The following is a 20079-nucleotide window of genomic DNA, read 5'->3' on the forward strand; positions in this document are numbered from 1 at the left end:
AGAATTATTATTATTGTCAAGAAGAATGGGCAGCGTACAAAATATGTTCTAAAACAAAACAAATACTTTTATTTTAACACTTTAAATAATCCAATTGAAAAGTTACGTAAAATCGACACAGCACAAAATATATTCACTTGGGCTTTAGTTTACTAATTACTCCGCACATTCAAGTAGAGTAAGAGTTGGTTTGATATCATCGCGATATTAAATATTATTATACTGGATATCGATAATGTCGAGCTGGGATTTGCAACTGAATTATATAGCGATAATCAAATTATTAAAACGTTGCTACAAAGTCGTAGCAGACATTTATATGTTCATCAACGTTGATAAACGTCGTTCTAAGCCGTATTTATATAGACTATTTAATATAATCCTCTCCGTACTAGGCACGATTCATCTACGTGTTTAATATGTATAGTTATATACATACTTTTCTGTGTTAAAAACACGCACGCACGCACGCACGCACGCACGCACGCACGCATACAAATCTACGAAGTATGTTATCTTCGTAAATCCTAACACAGTGCCTGTAAAAATTGTATAAGTGTACGGGTTGGGCGGCCAGTCATTCCAGCTGATATATACGGCAATTCATCGTAAGCGGGACCCATGACGCTTGCTATATCAAGATGCATCCACGGTATATCCTTGCCGACGAATTCTCTCAAAAAAGCAGCAGCAGTGCAAGAGCCACCGCCCTTGCTCTTAGCGACGTTATTTAAATCAGCACCCTTGACTTTCTCTGAAAATTATTGTAACTTACAGTAGTAGGACAAAAATGATGATAGAAATAAAAATATTTCATAGTTCTCCTAATAAATATTAGTCTTTCAATCTTTATATTTATTAACGTACGTAGCTCCATTTTTTAAGAACTATTGTGATTTCGTGTAAATAATACGAAGAATAATTTGCAGACTGAACGTTAATATTCAGATAATTCCAGACGATTCCAGCACCACTTTATCACACAAATCCAAAAAATAGTGAACTTTATTGGGAAGGCAAGAAGTAATTTTATTCGTGACTATATTATTACGGTAAATTTAACAGCACGAGTAGTCAAGGATTGAAAAATATCTCTTACTCGTTACTTCATCGGTGAAATGTTGCCACAGAGGAAGTTTCCATACTCGATCGCCAGTTATCGTACCGGCGTTTCTCAAAGTTTCATAAAGATTACTGTCGTTGGTGAATACTCCAGTTGCGGCGTTTGATAGTGTAACTCTTATAGCACCAGTCAGCGTAGCAATATCCAAGATAAATCTATTTGTTTGGAAAATCATTAGTTTATAAAATCTAGGGCAATCCACCAACTAACTTATGTCTACATTAATAATATACACACAATAACAATATAATGCTTTAAAACTTTTAATCCTTAGAGTGAACGTATGAGGAAAGTTTTCATCATGAGCAGGCAACGCCTAATGGCGCCTGACGCGTCGAACGTTCATCGTTGTCTGTGAATAATTTTTTCATTATTATATTAACATCATAACGTGCGGAAAAACCACCATAGCATCGTAACAACTAGATCCGCGCTGCACACAGTGATCGTATTGCTTTCGAGCATCTCGCTCTCTAACAGTTAATACGATTTATATTTTGACTCTTATTCGTCAAGTATATAGGGTATCCGGTAATTAGCTGCCAAGCCGAAGTATGAAGATAGATTGGATTTAAGACAAACATAAAAGTCCCATACTGTTTTGCGAGATTCGCAATAATTATTGAGTTATTAATTACAGAAATCTGACAAATGAGCGCGCGCTGAGATGGATAATTGGAGAAGCCTCTCAGGTTACAACGCGGCCCAGTCGACCCAGCAACTGTTGACGGCATGATGTAGGTGCGGCGAGATAAAACAACGAATAGTGGCGCGTTGTCCTTTCCCACGCCGGGCACCGACAACAGTTTCTGGATCGACTGGGCCGCGCTATGGCCTAAGCAGCCGCAATGTTTCTCCAATCATCATGTCGGCGCGCTCCCACTTCAGATTTCTGTAATTAATAACTCGATAATTATTGCGAATCTCGCCAAACGGTACGGGACTTTAATGTTTGTCTTAATCCAATCTACCTTCACACTTCGGCTTGGCAGCTAATTACCGGACACCCTGTATAAGAGAAAAATTGGCAAATTTATAAAGATTCCATCAGAAAATTCAAACAAGTGTGTGTTCGATCAATGTGAAATGTGCTTATTATACCAGTCTAGTCCCAATGTCGTTTTATTCGTCTTTAGTATAAGCGCTATATTGTATGATATGCGAGTTGTGTGTGCAGGTACCTTGGATTAAACTCTTGAGCGTAGCAAAGTGCGTCAGCGAGAATCAGTCTACCTTCTGCGTCAGTATTGTCCACGATGATGGTCTTGCCGTTCATTGCCTGTACGAGGTCGCCCGGCTTCGTAGCATGTCCCGATGGTAAATTTTCCGTGAGCGGTATCAGCCCGATAATATTTTTTTTCAATTTCAACTCCGCCGCAGCTCGAATGGTGGCGACTACGCAAGCGGCACCGCTCATGTCGGCACGCATTTCGTCCATCTCCGATGGCGGCTATAATTGATTACTCGATTGCTCAGTCGAGTTTCTTCTCCTTTTTATATATCGTTAAAAGATGACGAGACTTACCTTGAGGCTAATACCACCGGCGTCGAAAGTGACTCCCTTGCCGACAAACGTCACCGGAGCTTCGTTTGGATTTTCGGCGCCCTTGTAGCTGATTTCGAGAAATTTGGGCGATTCACAGCTTCCTCGTGCGACACTGAGGAATGAACCCATTTTTTTCTGCTCGGCCCACTTTTTATCGTGCATCTGAACGTCGACCCCGAGATGCGTTAGTACTTCCAAGACTTGTTGTGAGAATATTGTAGGTGTCATCAGATTCGCAGGCGTGTCCGCGAGTTGGCGAGCCCAGTTTTGTGCCTGAGCTTTGATGATACCCACTCGCCATTCTATCCTTTATATCGATATAATCGAAATAATTGACTCAATTTCATACAACTATTCTTGCATTTTCGCTGGAGGAGGATATAAAGAAGGTACTCACTCTCCTTCCTCTCCGTATAAAGAGATCTTTGGTAACTTCTTCTTTTTCTCCTCATTTTTGCATCCTTGATAAAGCCACGTACAAAGACCAGCTCCCTCAGCGGCAGCTTCTGCATCGCCTAATGTCTCTAGTTTGATGTCTTTTATATCGACGTCATCTAAAGCACGACAACCCGCTGCAATAATAATATTCTACAATAAGACACAGCGTTTTATGTAATAATGAAATCATGATCGTTATATATACGTATGTGTTTGTATGTGAGTGTATGTATGCGTGCGCGCGTTTGTGTGTGTGTATCTATACGTATAATTGATTACAATTGTTAGAATTTTATAACGAGAAATCAAATTGTTTCTTCCTTCTTACTTTTTTTCTGAATTCGTTAGTCAGCATCTTAATCGGTAAGAATTACCTGCTGCAGCAGAGCGCACGTTCTCCTTTCCTTCGTGAATTTCTTCCAGTTCATTGATACCAAGACCCTGCTTCCCCAGGCCGACTACCGCGACTCCACTGTAATTTGTTTCATCTAAGCCCCAAAACACTCTGGCTCGGCCTTTAGGAATCTTTGGACCTGCTCTGTGATTTAAAATTAATGAAAAAAACCGGTCGTAACAAATAATTGATTTATTTATTTTTACGAGAAGGCGCATGCGATGGTGTGTTATATCTAATAGATAAATTTTGACACAAATTCGTAAATTTATTAATTGTAATAGAATCTAGGTATTTCTATTTCTCTCCATCCTTTTTTCGTTTTTAACATTCATTATAAACGTGTAATAATTCGCAATTTCAAAATACACTTTAAAAATATACTATTTTTTTATTCTAGAATATTTTTCTCTCCCTCCAATTACATCTGATACATGACTACATTTACAATTATTCTTTTCGTGAATTATAACTAGACATTAATTCACAACTGTCGTTTTTTAATCTACAGCAGAGTTCGCTTTGTACCAGCATCAATACATTATAGATAGCTGTTCAACACTCAATTCTCATTAACAAGTGAAATTTGCGAGCATATTACAACTTATTTAGTAGTGTTTTATTATACATAATACAATTTGTGTTAAAAAAAAGTTTACTATTAGCTTCGTGTTGCTTACGCGTGTTAAGTTTACTGTTGTATTTTATAATGTGATTTTATTATAAAGTTCAGTTGACGTAATTATATGCAATATTAAATGCAAATTTATGATGACAAGTAGTACGTTATATTAACGAAGCAACGAGATACGATTATCTCACTCATGATACATGTTGTCAAGATCATCATTCTCAATAACACTCAAAAGATGTTAACTGTCGCATTAGTGTCAAAAATAAAAGTGTTATTAATAAAAACGGTTTCTTGCTATATTGCTATATAATCAAAATTGTGACCTTTCAGAACATTGTTTTATTTTTCAAGTTCTGTGACTTTTGATTTTTCGTGATTATGCATGTCTGCTCAATGTTAGCTGCTTAAGAAATAATTGTCGTTAATAAGTTTTCTAACAAATAAGAATAAGTGACGACCACCATTTTTTTGAATGTTATTCAAAAATGATGACCTTGATAACATGTGTCAAAGTTACAATCGTATTTCGTTGTTTCGTTAGTTAGTACAGCACTTATCAAATTTGTATATTTCTTAAAAAATAATTATATATTTCTCAAAAATAATAAATTTACGTGTCTCATGAAAGCTCCTGACTATTCGTAGCAGATCTCTTAACTGATGACGTCATAAGTGAGAAAAATACAAGGTGTGCAAACTATTTTAGTTGAGCCGCTTGATAGATTGCATTATTTTGTAAGTATATCTATTTATTTTAACATGTTTTGCAAAAATCTTTATAGTATATTTTCTCATTTCTGATGTAATTAAGCTAGATGGTCGCAGCGAAAAGCCAAGAACTTTAGTGCTTGATACTTGCGACAAAAATATAACTTGAATTTATAAAAACGAATTAAATGTATCCACGTTTTACTATTTCTGCAGTTCAAAAATCTATAGAGTTGTCTTTAATGCAGCATTCACTTTTGCATTTGCCTTTTGTACATTTTGGCACATCAGGATTTGTATGTGTGGGCTCGCGTATTCTATCTCACACACACACACACACACACACACACACACACGCACGCACGCACGCACGCACGCATGCACAGATTAATAAACTTTATATTGCTTATAGAATAAATAATTTATAATGAATATTTCAATCCCTTGATTATCTCGTTCACACACAATGAAGCTAATATATCATACCACAATAATTACCGTTTTATAATAAAGCTTTTATATGCGGTAATAAAACGTTGAGCTACGTAACTTATTATGTACTTGGCAAAGTATTTAAACTACACTATGTGCTATTTATAGATACAGTCATTGCTCTGCAGAAAAATAATAAAATTCCATATAATAATTTATATATATTGACTGCGCTTTATTAAATTTTCTAATAAATTGTCCTTAATAAAATCATGCAGTCATGAGATTATATTTTTTCAGAAAGTAAGCAATAAATGCAGTCACTCGTTAAAGTTCTGGGATATTCATCGCAATTGCTGGCGTCATAAAAGTGAAAAGTTTTATCTAATTATTTCAATTTCATTTCATAAGTGAAGAGCAATTTAAAAAATTGGAAATTTTATATTAAATATTAACTTATTAAAGAGGACATAAATAAAAATATTTATGACTTGCGACATTCTAAAAATGGACATTTGCACCTACACACATGCACAAGGTGTTAAGTATTAACAATCAAATATAATACAATGTAGAATGACCTTAATTCGTAAATCATTGCATGCAAGAATAATTACTATTACGCAAAGAAGACGAGATTTTGTCCGATTTAATAAATTCTGTTAAATCAAATGAAATTTTTTTACTTATAGGAATAGTTAAAAAAAAACCAATGTCTCACTCAATAAATACAGTTGCTTGATTTAATTTTATTTTTTAGTCTAAATAAATTATTGTTTGGTTTAAAATAGAAAATCATTTTACTAAACTTTCTCATTTTACTAACAAAATTCAATCATTTTATTTAAAGAAAGTTTTGTTCAAGAAACTTAATATTTTATTTTCCGCATCACTTGACGGTTTTTTATCACTTCATCACATATATGCAATATCTCTTCCCCATGATTTTGTATATTAGTAAACCGGTAACACCATGATTACTCTTAGAGTTTTAACTAAAAATATTATATTGGTTAATACAAATAATACATTAAAATAGAAAACAAAATGTATAAAATAACAGTTTTTATTTAATTATATAACATAATTTAATCTAATAAAACAAAATGAGACATATAAGCAAATGATAGATTATTTAATTAAAAAGATGATTTTATTTTTTTTTAATAATGTTCTCTTTTTTATAAAACACATGTTTCAATCTAACGAAACAACAAATGATTTTTTAAAACAATATGATATTAGGTTACATTGGAATTAAACAAATAAGAAAACCTAATCCAAAGGAACCACATCTACACCTACACCTACATTTATACTCACACTCATACCCGCACCTACACACATGCACAATTGTGTATCATTTTTTAATTATTAGTACTTCTATCATCTTCAGCAAAATAAAATAAGCTAAAGCAGAAGAAACAGTCTGTTCAAATCTCTCAAGTTAGTAATCTCTTCTACTCTGATATAACTAGCACCTAGTACTTATATTTTTTGTCCTCATTTCATCAGCTTCTTTATGCTATCTCGCAGTTTGTGTCTCACATCACTTACTATCATGCGTGTACCATATCATTCTTAAATGAGGACACATTTGATATGTTGATGATTTTAGGCCACAAAAATTATTCTGCAGTTGAACAACTTTACAACGAAAAGTACCATGATCATCCTACACAGCTACAAAAGATTTCTAAAAGAATCTTAGCGAAACGTGTTAGTAAAACTGAGTAGCTAATCAAGCTAATCTAATAATAAAATAAGTAGCGTTCAAGCTAATCCAAGTTATAAAGGAAAGCGCACTAGTTACTCGATAAGAAATGTTCTGATGTGCTAGCAATTTTATTGATAAATCCGCATGATTCTATTTAATATTTATCGAAATTTTAGAATAGGAAATAGGAATATTGATATCGTTTACGCTAATACTTTCACGATCATAAACTTGTTCTTTTTGTCCCAGATTACGCAAAGAGCTTCATGGCGACAACTTCCAGGATAAGATAATCTTTTGTATGAGGGCTCAACGAGACTCAAATGACAGCATAACTGATAATGATTGCTCTGCTTTTGACTAGATATAAATGAATCTGAACTTTGACGCAAGTTCTTATTTCCCTTATTAGGTGTAAGAACTTTATCCCAGTCTTTCCTTTGACCGAATGAAACCGCTTCGTTTAAAGAAACCGTTAGATGTTTCGTTTACTAGATATGACTAATTAATAGGCTTACATACTTCAATAAAGTGAAAATATGATTCTTGGTGCAACCGTCACTTAACAAAATAAAGAATAAATAACTAGAGTTAAATAACCAAAGATAAAAAACCAGAGTAAGTACATCCAGAGTTGCGTAAATCAGTAAGCCGGTGTAAAAGAAACTTTAAAATGAGAAGAAAAGACTGCTGAAGTTATCATTCAACCCGATCTCAACCATGAGCAATATGAGTCTTTAGAATTTGCAATATCTGATTGTTTTAAAAAGGCCTTTACAAAAGCTGTGTTCTTCAAACAGACTTAAAGCCCCCTTTTGAAACCTCTCTCGAAGAAAAGTCACAAAAATGTGAATTTTGTAAGATTTGCTGATAAAATGAGGTGTCGCTTGAAGAGGGTTGTAAATTCAGATTGTCAGGAAGACCCCTCAGAACCTTTCTTTAAACTATTATTTTTGGGAACAAAGAATTTTCGGGAGAGGGGGATCTTTGAAATAGTCTTCCCTCAAAATAACAATGCCTCACTCAACCATCTTTATCGAAAGTTTTTGAGATAATACACGGACTAGCTCCTCCTTTTTATGACTGGAATTTGTGTGTTCGTTATTCTTTTTTATTTTTACTACTAATTTATTAATTGTGCGTGCAAATTTCATGAGACTTTCCGTAATCATTAAAGGGACTTTATCACCAAAATATATAATTGGAAAATTTGAAAAAATGTCGAAAAAGCTCCAAGAGTAAAAGTCTTATGTTTCTATCTTCTATCCGAATCTAAAGTCAAAATATACTTTTGCCAAAAAAATTAAAAAGAAACACTTACCCTCAGGAAACTTTGCGAGAGATAATCGAGGGAGAGGAAAAAGCTTAAAAATATTCTTTTTAATTTCAGCGGGATTTTTTAATATAGAGGGTTGGAGAACGTGGATATTTTTTTTTACCAATTTCAAAACAATACGCATAAAATTCTCGTGGAAAAGCGCTCGTAGATATGGGCATTCTGTGCGCGCGCGCGCGCGCCCACACACACATACACACACGCGCGCGCGCGCGCGTGTACGCAACATGTATATCAGTCATTCTTTATTCAATAAAATTTCAATTTCTTTCATTTCCTACTACGCAAAACATGCTATAAAGAACAAAGATTTAACGTGTATTTTGTTGCATATTAAAAATCATGCAAACTTTCTTTATTAATATTTCCAGCGACTATAAGATTACGAGAGAGATATTTGTCCAAATATTTATATAACTAAACACCCCCTCCCCCCGCCCCTCTCTGTGTGTGTATGCGCGCGCGCGTGCGTGTGTTATACGTATGTAAAACATACAATATATAGAGGAGATACTCGTGCTCCTCAGTATATTGAGTACAAAATAAATCAGCAGAGATCACCGCTTGCATAATATTTACTGATCATATTACCTTCTTTTACTATCGGGATACGATATTTGTATCACTCAGTGCCTGACAATTTTCAGATTATCTATTACATAAAAAATTCCTCTTATGTACCATTGAAAAAAAAAAGTATTATGCTATTTAGAATGATTCCATCATTTCTCTTGTTGCTTATCTTTGCATTAAACGTAAAATATAAATAGCAGGAAATGGAAAGGGTCCAAGAGTAAAATAAGAAAGAAAATAAAGGAAACAATAAGGAGAAAAGAAAAAAATTATGGCGTTATATATAATGTTTTAAATATCATCAAATCAGGCCAAATATCAAAGTTGGACCTCCCTTTCTCTGTTAAATATTTAATTCTTATTCAATTCTTTCTCTTTCCCGTAAAATTATTAATTCTTATTAAATTCTTTAATGTTGCATAAATAACACTCCACGCATATATTACATCGTTCGGTTCGTCTTTTTATTTTTGCAATGGTCATTCAGACCATTTTTAATCAAAAGTAGTCGAGCTTCCTTCAGTCACTTGTTCGACCAATTCTTCCTAATTGTCTCAAACAAGTTCTAATATTTTGATAATTCCCTGGGAATTAGCGGCTACCACAACATTGGACATTTGCCTCCAGCAGACTGCGGACACGAATTCATTCAGGTCCTCTTCCCGTCTGTCTTGTAACTCCAATATGCTTCGCACTGCGTCAAATTTGTACGAGAACAGTTGCTTCGTCAATCCTTTGTAATATACATAGAGCGCATTATTCTCCGATCCACAAGCGACATAATCACCGTCCGTAGCAAGACCAACGAAGTTCTTCTCGTTGACATGTCCCACAAAGGAACGCAGACAAAGTGGATTGTTAATGTTCCACATTTTCAACTGCGAGTCCGTACTGGCAGACACGATTTCTTCCTTGTTGATGAATTTAACGTAAGACACAGCCTTACGGTGACCCTTGAATATGCATAGCGCTTCCTTCATGTTGCGCAGATCGTAATAGTGCACACAATGGTCTGCGGAACCAAAGGCCAAGTGACACGAACTGCGCGGATTGAACTTTACACAACAGACATTGGCTTTTGCTTCCAATGACGCCACGGAGTAATCCGTATTCAGTGCCCATAATTTGACGCGAGCATCGTCAGAGCCGGATGCAATCAACTTGGTGTCCACATCGTTAAAGTCCACAGACCAGCACCGCTTTTCGTGTTCCTGAAATGCCTTGGTGCGCTGACCCGTTGTGGCGTCCCACACAGTCACCGTGCCCTCATAATCCGAAGAGGCCAACATTCCCTTGTGGAAGGAGTTCCACGAAACACATGAGATCTTTGAACTCGAGACCATTTCGACGCACGGATAGTGAATATCTACAGTGTCTCGTATAACGGCTCCGTAATCGAATACCTTGATGCGCTTAGTGACACCGGCAATCGCGAAGAACTCGTTGTCTTTGTCAAACTCGATGCTAGATACAATGGTGGAATTGTTAAAGATATCCGACGAGTAATTTAGCGTAGCCAGCGACCGCAGGGAATTATACCGCGAGAATTTGACAAGATTCTCACGAAACACATCCAAGCCAGAACTCGTACTGTGCGCACCGCCGTGCTGCGCTTGCGCTTCATTTTGCGATAACTGCGATTTCTGGCCGAGCAGTAGCTCTTTACCGCGCGAATCGAAATAGCATTGCACAAAATCGTCGAAGTGCGCGTGCAACCTTTTCCGTCGTATGGCCAAGGTCGAACCACCCGGATGATATTCGTTCTGTTTCTGAGCGGACCCGCCCGGATGATTCGCGAAGAAAGTGTCGGTCATGCCGACCGCCTTATCGCTAGGTTTCACCATATTTGAGTCTATTATATCTATAAGGCCGAGCATCTCTTTTCTAATAGCGGACACCTGCGCAGTTTCATGCTCGCTGACTTTCTTCAGATCCTCTACTCGCGGACATTTGTTCTGAACGTCCTTCAAAATGTTCTCCACTTCTTCCATGTCTCTCTTGATCAGCGCTACCTCCTTTTGCAACTGATTCTTCTGTTCCTCCTTCTGTTGCAGCAAATGTTTCAGAAATTCGTGCAGCAGTTTATTCTGCGCCGTACAGGTCTCCGCTTCAAGCAGATGCTTCCGTTGAGTCAACACCTCTAACATTACATTCACGTCGGGTAGAGTGAGATTAGCACTTTCCGCAGCCACGATGTTTCTCAAACCGTCACACGCAGATGACAGCGAATCGGTACCTGCTGATTTGCGTCTACCATCCGTTGCGTAAGAGCCTATCTGCGAGAGACCTTTGCTTCTTATTTTATACTTTAATATTAGCTCGTGCAATAGGAAATTCGGGAAAATATCCTGTTTGCTCAACGTGAAACTACATTTTGGGCAACGGTCTTTGGTTTCTAATGACTTCACGATACAACTGTAACAAAATGTATGTCCGCAACGTGTGATATGTGCCTCGTCGATAAGGTCGAAACAAATCGGACACAAGTAATCATTACTCTTATCCTCCAATATACCGGTGATTCTTTGTAACATATTTGCCGGTTGTTGTTGCTGTTTGCTTGTCTTACCGCTACCTTCGCCTAATCCACCACTGCTCCCTGCGCTGCTATCGTTCCCCATGTTACCGTCGCCAAGAGCCGACATTACTAATATATCTTATTTGATTTTAGTTAGTTTCTTGAAGTAAAATAATATAATTAAATCAACATAAAAGTATAAGTTCACTGTAGCACTTTCAATTCAAACATGGGAATATCCCTAATGAGCGCATTCGAGTCGTCAAGCGAGAAAAAATATTTATCATAGAATAGGCAGTATTATATTTTCACTTATAATGTGCAGCGTGTTTCTAGGAAATCCTTGTGCCGAGCAATTTGTGCTTCATATCATGTGTACAATACCGTCTCTCAGTCTAGTCACTCCTGAAACAATCAAAATAATGCCAGTGAGCTCGCATAAGATATAAAATATCGCTCAAAAATTCAAAATTTTCAAAAACAAAAAATACTTTATATATGAATTTTAAAATAACAAAGAAAAAGCACTTTTAAATGTGTCAGATAAAGCTCAGGCAGCATTATAACAATTGTTTCAGGCTGGAAATATGAATAAAATATTTAATAAACATATCATTATATTATTGTATAATAAAAAAAGTGAAAGGGAGCATAATGTGCGATAAAGCGCGATACTAAGTAGACTCTTTATAATAGACTGTAAAAGCTTTCTTGAATATATATAGTTCCATATTTCTCTCTCTCTCTCTCCCCCTCTTCCTGCCACCCTCTCTATACATACACTTATTAGAAACAATTGCATCCAGGAATTGGGTCATTATGAATTGTTGCAGACTTTTGTACAAATGTAATATTTTGTTAGTATTTGGGTATGTTGCAAATTAATTCAGTTAATTGTCTACATGTTGAAGACCCTAGCATATTAATTATATCTTATGAAACCAACTGATATTTAGAATGGTACCTTTTTATAACAAAACATTTTTATATGTGTAAGGATCTCTATAGCTATCTCTATAGCTATCAGATGTACAAAAGAGCATTAACTGATAGCAAGAACAGCTTAATACAGAGAAGAGAATGATTCTTTAGTTTTTAATTCATTTATATATTTAAATATAGATGAACTTTTGTCTTGGTATATTCTAAAACAGCATACTAGGATAATGTTAGAAAGTAATGTACACTGTAATGCAATATCTAAATGTAACATCTAAAATCACATAAAAATAGAAAAATATCATTAAGTACTAATAGTAAGTAATAATAATGACTGTAACTTACAGCAGGATGTATTTCCACAATTGGCCTTTAACAAGCTCATTATATTTGGCTGCTGTCGAAGTGAGTGCAACTTTGTTCTCGTCATCAGTCTCGTACACACCAAGCACCAATCCCTTCTGTAAAAGAATGCAAAAATCCAAATGTTCAAATACAATCTGAGAGAGTTTCCTTATGTAAGTATTTATCTTCCTCAGATTATATTTCCAACAAATTAGCACCTCTAATAATTTGAAACAAATATTGACGTTAATTCAGTAAAGGACAATTGCTATTTGCAAGAAATTGCGTTAACGTATTACACTCGTGCTCAGAATGATGCAGATACGGACACAGAAATTGGATGTATCGATATTCATTGTAATACTAGACTTTTCCCAAAACTCAGCGAAAATTTTGCGTTTTGTCGTTTCGTAAAGCAAACATGCCGAATTAATCAGTAAAAGAAATGCGAGCAAGTTCTCACGATTACCTTCATGGTCGATATGCTAGCGAAGAAACGTGAATGCGAATTTCCGTGCAGTGCCTTAGCTCTGACAAGAGACAATGCCATAATTCGTTCTCGAGCACATTTAGGTGAGAAATATATACATCGTCAGTAGATACAATTACGAAACCAAGCGCATAAACAACCCAGAGCGGCAACTCTGATAAGTTTTTAAGATATACATGAGGGACTATAGAGACCTCTTATGGAGAGGCGTAATATATTCCGACCACTGAACTCATGTTTATATATATGTATATATATATATACAAAAGCGGCTTTTTCAAACGTTCGGTGTGGCGCGTAAGCAATAATATCGACAAGACACTAATAAAGACTAAGGTCCGTAAATAGAGACAGAACGAAATCAGGTCCTCTCATTTTGAAGGGCCGCCATTTTGGAGCTAGAGAATCTGTCAGTGTACGTAATACTATGTATGTGTAGTATTATAGTTTAATTGTGTGAGTGGTTAATCAGCTGAGCCACGGTCGCCGCCATTTTCGAGCCAAACCGTGTGAAGTGGATGAGAGGACCTGATTCTCCGTCTCTCTATATTTACGGACCTCGGCACCGACGAGATACTAGGGAGTTTTTGCAATACTATCTAGAGAGAAAAAAGAGAGGTGTTATGGGCATAGACTTTTATAGTATAACCAGAGAGAAGAAGGAGAGAGGTCACGGGCCGCTTTTAGCCAAACCTAGAATCCCTATAGTAAGAGTCTGGCCAATGTTTGTGTAGTCCAATTTTTGATTGGCTGGATACGAAATGGCGCCACCAATTAGTGATAGCAAAGTATGCGGGATATTTGAATAGCAGTAACAGGAAAAGGAAAATTAAAATACATTTTTGCAATTTTTTTATTATTAAATTTTGATATTACATAAAGTTAAAAAAATATTACATATGTAATAACATGATTATTAAATTTTATCTAATAACGGAATGCATAGCCATGGTTTTACTATTAAAAACAGGTTTTTCTAATTTTCCAGTATGACAACTTTTTCTTATTTTAAAATTAATGAAACGAATTTTAATTTTGTAGGATAAATTGTGACATGTTTTTAATGCAGTACATTCAATATCTTTCATTTTTTTAATAAGGGAATTAACAATGTTATAATTGCTTTGCTTAATATAAGGCAAATAATGTACAATTACATAATTCATTTCTAAGAAATAATTAAACGTCGTATCGTTAACAAAAAATAATGTTTTTACGCGATAACATTTTAATAATAATATTTATTAATAATAATTTAATTATTTTCATTGTTGTTTTTATTATATTTTAACTTCTTTATTTTTCCATCGAAAGATTCCGACATTACTTTTGTATGAGGAAAACTTATTGGCATTGCTTGTGTTTTTAATTTTTTGGAACCATCCTGTTGCGGTTTTTCCCACATTTCTTTAGTAAAATGAACCTACAAATACAATTAGATGAGAAACATGTTTTGTTTATTATTTAATATAATTACACGCTTACCTCACAAATTGCTGAATATTGTTTCAGTTTCCAGTTTTCTCTTCCAATTTGTTTCAACCATATAATTTTTTGTTTTTTATTTATTGGAAAATGTTTCATATAGAAGCCATTTTCGCTTCTATTTCTGCATCCCGGTATGCAACAACTAATCATTTTTTAAATATTTTTATAAATATTTTTATATATAGTCCTCTTATTGTGTTGGAAGTTTTTTCCAAGATGAAATGATGTTATGTTATCATTTGCATGTGCACGCGTAAAAACCGAGATTACAGTAGGTGCAGTACAGGTGTAGTAGCCATTTTGTATCCAACTAAAACATTGGCCAGACTCTTACTATAGGGATTCTAGCCGAGCCCAGAGTGAGGCGCCCTCTGCACAACCGTGCACATGAACTGCGATGCCAATATCCACGACTCTTTTCTGATTTCTCCCACCACGCACGCACACATAGCCGGCTCAGTCTATCCGTGTGGACCACTCGGCAATCGTCGGCGCGCTGAGCGACAGAAAGATATCATTTCCTCCTTCTCACTCTGGTGTTCGCTCAACGACGCGAGCGAGAATATTTTTCCCTCTTTCTCGCTCTCGTTCTCGCTCAGTGACGCCGAGGCTAAGGGCAAGAGCACAGGCTTTTGCATAACACATAATACATAACACATAAGAAAATAAACCAATTAGTTTTCTTCATTTCCCTCCTCAGGACAGAAATGAAGAACTCTGATTGGTTGATTCTCTTATGCGTTGTGTATTATACGTTATGCAGAAGTCTGTGCTTTGGCCCTAATTCTTTCTGGGCTATAATCTGATAAGGGCTGCTGCCAAACTTGGGGTCACTGATTTTGGTGAGCTTTGGCAGAAATGTAGTATAGGTCCAGCAAAAGCTACTGTTAACCGGAGACGATGCAACACTCTGTTACGTCGTGAATCGTGAATGTATATGTGTTAGTCCTTTTTGAGGTCAATAGATTTAACTAATTTATCTCGGGACGGACTAGTTTGTGTGAATTATATTTTAAATCGGAATGAAGAAGGATATTTAGGACTTAATCTGAGGAGACGAATGTTTAAATATCGAATCTTTAATTTTTACCTTTTTGCAGTTGAGTGTCAATTGATCAGAGTGTTAAGAATGTTTTTTCTGTGTGTGGACACATTTTAAGAAATTGAGTTGTGAAATGATTTTATGATAATGAGTCCGTGAAATGATTTGATGCAAAAATGAGTCGCTCCACTGGTTTGCGCGTCGCCTTTTATAGGCAGGTGGCGAGATATCCCAGTGCGAGTTTTTACCACCTTATTAGTAGTAGGGGAAAGATGTTTCTCATGATAAGAGTGATAATCAATAATCGTGGTCATGGTATTTATTATCTATCTATTGTTCTTTTAATTTTCTCCGATGAAGAAGCATTCGGTGTCGTATTTATTACGTTTAGATTGAGGATCAAGTGGCCAAAAATCCGATCTAAACGTTATTGTTGAATTAATTTTATGATCGAATTTAGAAATGTTGTTTAAAGTTACGTGGACATAACAACTCAAGCATTTAGGAGAAATTACAAATTGAAATTTCACGATTTTAAGTATGCTCCATTATTCTAACATATTTGCAGAGTTATTTCCAAATGACGCAGGGCAGTAAACTGGGCACGGTGCTAGTACTTACCAGCGATTATTTACACATTCCATATGTACGAGTTAACCCAATAAACAACAAGTATCATTTACATACATTCTATGTTAGAACGTGCTCTCTGTTAGAATAAACTCTCAATCATGTAAATGCTACATAATACCATGTGTTATATAGAATATCATGTATTTATATGATTGAATGTGTGACATTCTAAAATAGATAATACGTAACTGATACTTGATGTTTAGTAAGAAGTTGGCAGAGAAAGGCAAATTTATGCGTTAAATCTCGCTTTCCACTGTGTGAAAGATTTTTCATTAAAATATTGTGCAAATGCATGCATTATTGCAACTGTAAATACTGTAGCTGTAATTGCTTTTGTATATTTTAATATCACATTTTCTCTTTTGTTTGTTTTGTTTCTGCTTTGTTTAACGCTTGCACGATATTATGCACGATATTCCCTTTATATTTGCTTCTTCCTTTCCTTACATCCTATCATTCCTTATTAGGAAATATAAACCAATATCAAATAATTCCATTTTATAAGTGACTTATTCGACATTTGTTTATCATTTTCTCCTGATGGAAGAAACCACGACCTTTTCGCGGTTTCCTTCGAGTAGTAATGTGGGCTTACATATTCTTTTTTAGTAAAACCATTTATATACACGACACAGTACATCTGTTTAAGCTCTGATTAGTTATTTAATTACTAATAATTACTTCATTAATCATTTTTCATTTTTCATGCATGTAGAATACCACTGCACTACATGCATAATGCATTTGCTGCATACTTTGCTATCACCGCATAAATCGGCAAGAAGAAAGTTTACTCTTTCTCCAATTTGATTCTATCCACGTTGCTGGCAAAGAATGGATTTCCTAAACTGTACGCTATAACTGTACACTGTTTTTTCGTCCATTTACGGTGATTTTTCACAAAGCATTCGTTAAACTTCGTGTCATTTTAATACAAACGTAGTATTGTTATATTTTTATTGAGTGGTGCACTCAACAACTCAGAGCGCTACCAATGGTCCACCTATTTCTTTTAAAGATTCATTGAATTAATAGTTGCGCTGTTCATCGAAACTGCATCGAAAATACATGGGAAAACCATTTTGCAAACAAGTGAGTACATTCGAAGATATTATAATAAGCAAATAAATTACCTGTTCAGCACACCGTCAAATAATTTACAGTCATTCTATATAAATATTTCAATAATGCATCTAACCAGAAAGAAATTTTAAAATATTGTGTGAGAGAATGAGACAGTGCTAATGGAATTTGTTGTACACTTCAAATAGAAAATAAAAAATAAATTGCAGAGAAAATGCTTTTATTGTTTGAAAATGATTGAATCAGAATGAAAAAATAAGTTTTCCTCATCATTTTGACGTCATTTTGATGTCATCATGATTTTCTGTTCTGCCTGGGATATGTATATATGTGTATGTATGTGTGTCTATATAGGGTATCTCATAATTGTAATACACCAACTCCATAGGAGCGTAGAGCTAAACGATAGGAACGAAAAAGTCCTGTTCCATTTAGTGACATCTCGTATAGTTTTTTAGTAATAATCGCGTAAAGTTTGGCAGTAGTAAAACAAGGCGAGTTCTAACCCACTTTTTAAAATGAATTTTCAAAAACTTTTTTTAATGAAATCTTTTTGAACCTGACCTTTTTAATGAAATCTTTTTGAACCTGACCTTTTTAATGAAATCTTTTTGAACTTGACCTTTTTAATGAAATCTTTTCGAACCTGACCTTTTTAATGAAATATTATAATTAATACCCCCCCTATTTATTGATATCCTATATCCCTATTGATGATACCCCCTCTTTATTGATACCCTCCCTCCTCCCCATAATTGTTTGATTCTATGGGCAAGATGGCGGGCGGCCGTGACGTCACGCGCATGTCCGGAGAAAAACGTGCCGGGATGTAGGTAGGCTCGAACCTGGGCCCCGCGGTTGCTATCCGAATGCTCGAACCTTCTAGACCACCGTCGCCTATTGCTAGTAGACGTCACGTTTACGGGTAAGATGGCGGCCGTGACGTCACGCACATGTCCAGAGAAAAACGGGCCGGGTGTTGCTAGACTCGAACCTGGGTCTTGCGGCTATTACCGAACGCTCCAATCTCTAAGGGCCGTATTCATAGTCCGGTCTTATATTTAAGATCGTCTTAAGTTCATCTTCCGATGTAGTATAGATCATTTCATTGGCTACAGAATATCTGAACGTGAACTCAAGACGGTCTTAAATATAAGATCCGACTATGAATACGGCCCTAGACCACCTATCGCCTATTGTTAGTAGACGTCTCGTTTACGGGTAAGATAGTGACCGTGACGTCACGCACATGTCCAGAGAGAGAAACGTGCCGGGATGTAGGTAGGATCAAACCTGGGCCCCGCGATTACTATTGAACCTGGACCCCGCGATTACTATCGAACGTCTATCGAACGTCTCTCGGACGTCTCTCGAACGTCTATTGGACGTCTCTCGAACGTCTCTCGAACATCTATCGGACGTCTATCGAACGTCTATCGAACGTGTCTCGAACGTCTAACAATCATCATACCGCAAATAAAGAACTGTATTTTTATCAAACACAATTATCATATAAAATCCTAAGAGGTGAAAGGGGATAAGCGTGTTGGAAGAAACATCTGTATATTTGAAATAATGTTTTATTAAGCGTCGTACAATTCTCTCCAAGACCACCAATTGAAAATGTTTAGTACGTTCTGTAAGGCCCAATTTTTCACATGATTATTACATCGAAAAGTATTATTCAATTTTTGCAGAGAAGGCATATCATCGCAATCGGTGTCCACGGTCCTAATGATCACGTTGCTTCTCACATTGTCATCCAGAAGGTGTAACAACCATTCCCACTTCTCATGCCCCTTTACATACACAAGTTGAGATGCGACATCTTCAAGCTCGCCATACATATCACCCACCACAGCTGTAGTAATAAAATGTTCAGCTCTGCAGTATTTGACGGTTCCATCTTCCCATCGTAATCCATGATGATTAGCCGTTAACTAGTAGGCTCTCGATTTGTTTGATCTTGTGAGCAGATGCCATGGCATCGGACATGTGAAGATGTAATGTGAAAGAATAGTTCCATTCTTCAGTACCGCCGCTTCTTTTACAATAAATCTCTTTCCAACTATGTACCCTTGTAAATCCACAAAAGTCGGCACATCCATGGTGAAATATTCTTCGACACGTCCGGGAGAGAAATGTTGTTTATAGCACTTTGTTGCATGTATTATTCTTTTCTCGTACATACTTTCTGATGTTAGTTAATTTATACATAACTTTGTTTTCTAGAATATAATTTATTTGTCCTCACCGCGGAGGTACATATACTCGGAACGATGTGGTAATGGTTTTTTAGCGCGTCCCTTGGCAGGGATGCAAGGTATAGGCGGAAGAAGAATATAATTTATTTGTTCATGGCTTCATACATAATATTTTTTATCGCGCACGCTAACAATTCACAATCAATGAGCGACTCGCGGTCAAAGTCGCTGCTTTCTTGTATTGTTTTTGTTGTAGTATGTATTGTACGATACACCGATCGTTACTAATCGGGCCGCGCGAAATGCATGTCGACCACGGGTCATGCACCCTGCGCAGGATGCAAGCGAGCGGACGAATTGGCAAGCGAGCGAAAAGAACCGCGAGCGAGCGAGAGAAACAAAGGAGCGAGCGAGCACGCGGCACGCGCGTGGA

The 20079-nt window shown here is 36.1% G+C and overlaps 2 protein-coding genes across 2 annotated transcripts; both read right to left on the minus strand.

The window, feature by feature from the left end:
- Positions 1-242: 242 nt before the first annotated feature.
- On the minus strand, positions 243-13337 carry LOC105192552 (cytosol aminopeptidase). Its single transcript, XM_011156765.3, has 8 exons — positions 13173-13337; positions 12704-12819; positions 3482-3645; positions 3067-3241; positions 2649-2976; positions 2305-2573; positions 1100-1278; positions 243-754 (listed from the first exon to the last, which is right to left on the minus strand). Exons 1-8 carry the CDS (start codon positions 13251-13253, stop codon positions 528-530), a joined length of 1539 nt encoding a protein of 512 aa, XP_011155067.1. The 5' UTR covers positions 13254-13337; the 3' UTR covers positions 243-527.
- Positions 9156-11818, minus strand: LOC105192551 (E3 ubiquitin-protein ligase COP1). Its single transcript, XM_011156764.2, has one exon. The coding sequence runs from the start codon at positions 11544-11546 to the stop codon at positions 9456-9458; it is 2091 nt and encodes a 696-aa protein (XP_011155066.1). The 5' UTR covers positions 11547-11818; the 3' UTR covers positions 9156-9455.
- Positions 13338-20079: the final 6742 nt, after the last annotated feature.

This window comes from Harpegnathos saltator, unplaced genomic scaffold (genome assembly GCF_003227715.2).
Source record: "Harpegnathos saltator strain DR-91 unplaced genomic scaffold, Hsal_v8.6 scaffold410, whole genome shotgun sequence".
NCBI classification, from domain to species: Eukaryota; Metazoa; Arthropoda; class Insecta; order Hymenoptera; family Formicidae; genus Harpegnathos; species Harpegnathos saltator.

Coding starts and splice junctions, on each gene's coding strand:
- LOC105192551 (XM_011156764.2), bottom strand. CDS start 11,546: ATGTCGGCTCTTGGCGACGGTAACATGGGGAACGATAGCAGCGCAGGG.
- LOC105192552 (XM_011156765.3), bottom strand. CDS start 13,253: ATGGCATTGTCTCTTGTCAGAGCTAAGGCACTGCACGGAAATTCGCAT. Junction 12,820..13,172: donor CTAGCATATCGACCATGAAG/GTAATCGTGAGA, acceptor ATTCTTTTACAG/AAGGGATTGGTGCTTGGTGT. Junction 1,279..2,304: donor GCTCAAGAGTTTAATCCAAG/GTACCTGCACAC, acceptor CCAAACAAATAG/ATTTATCTTGGATATTGCTA.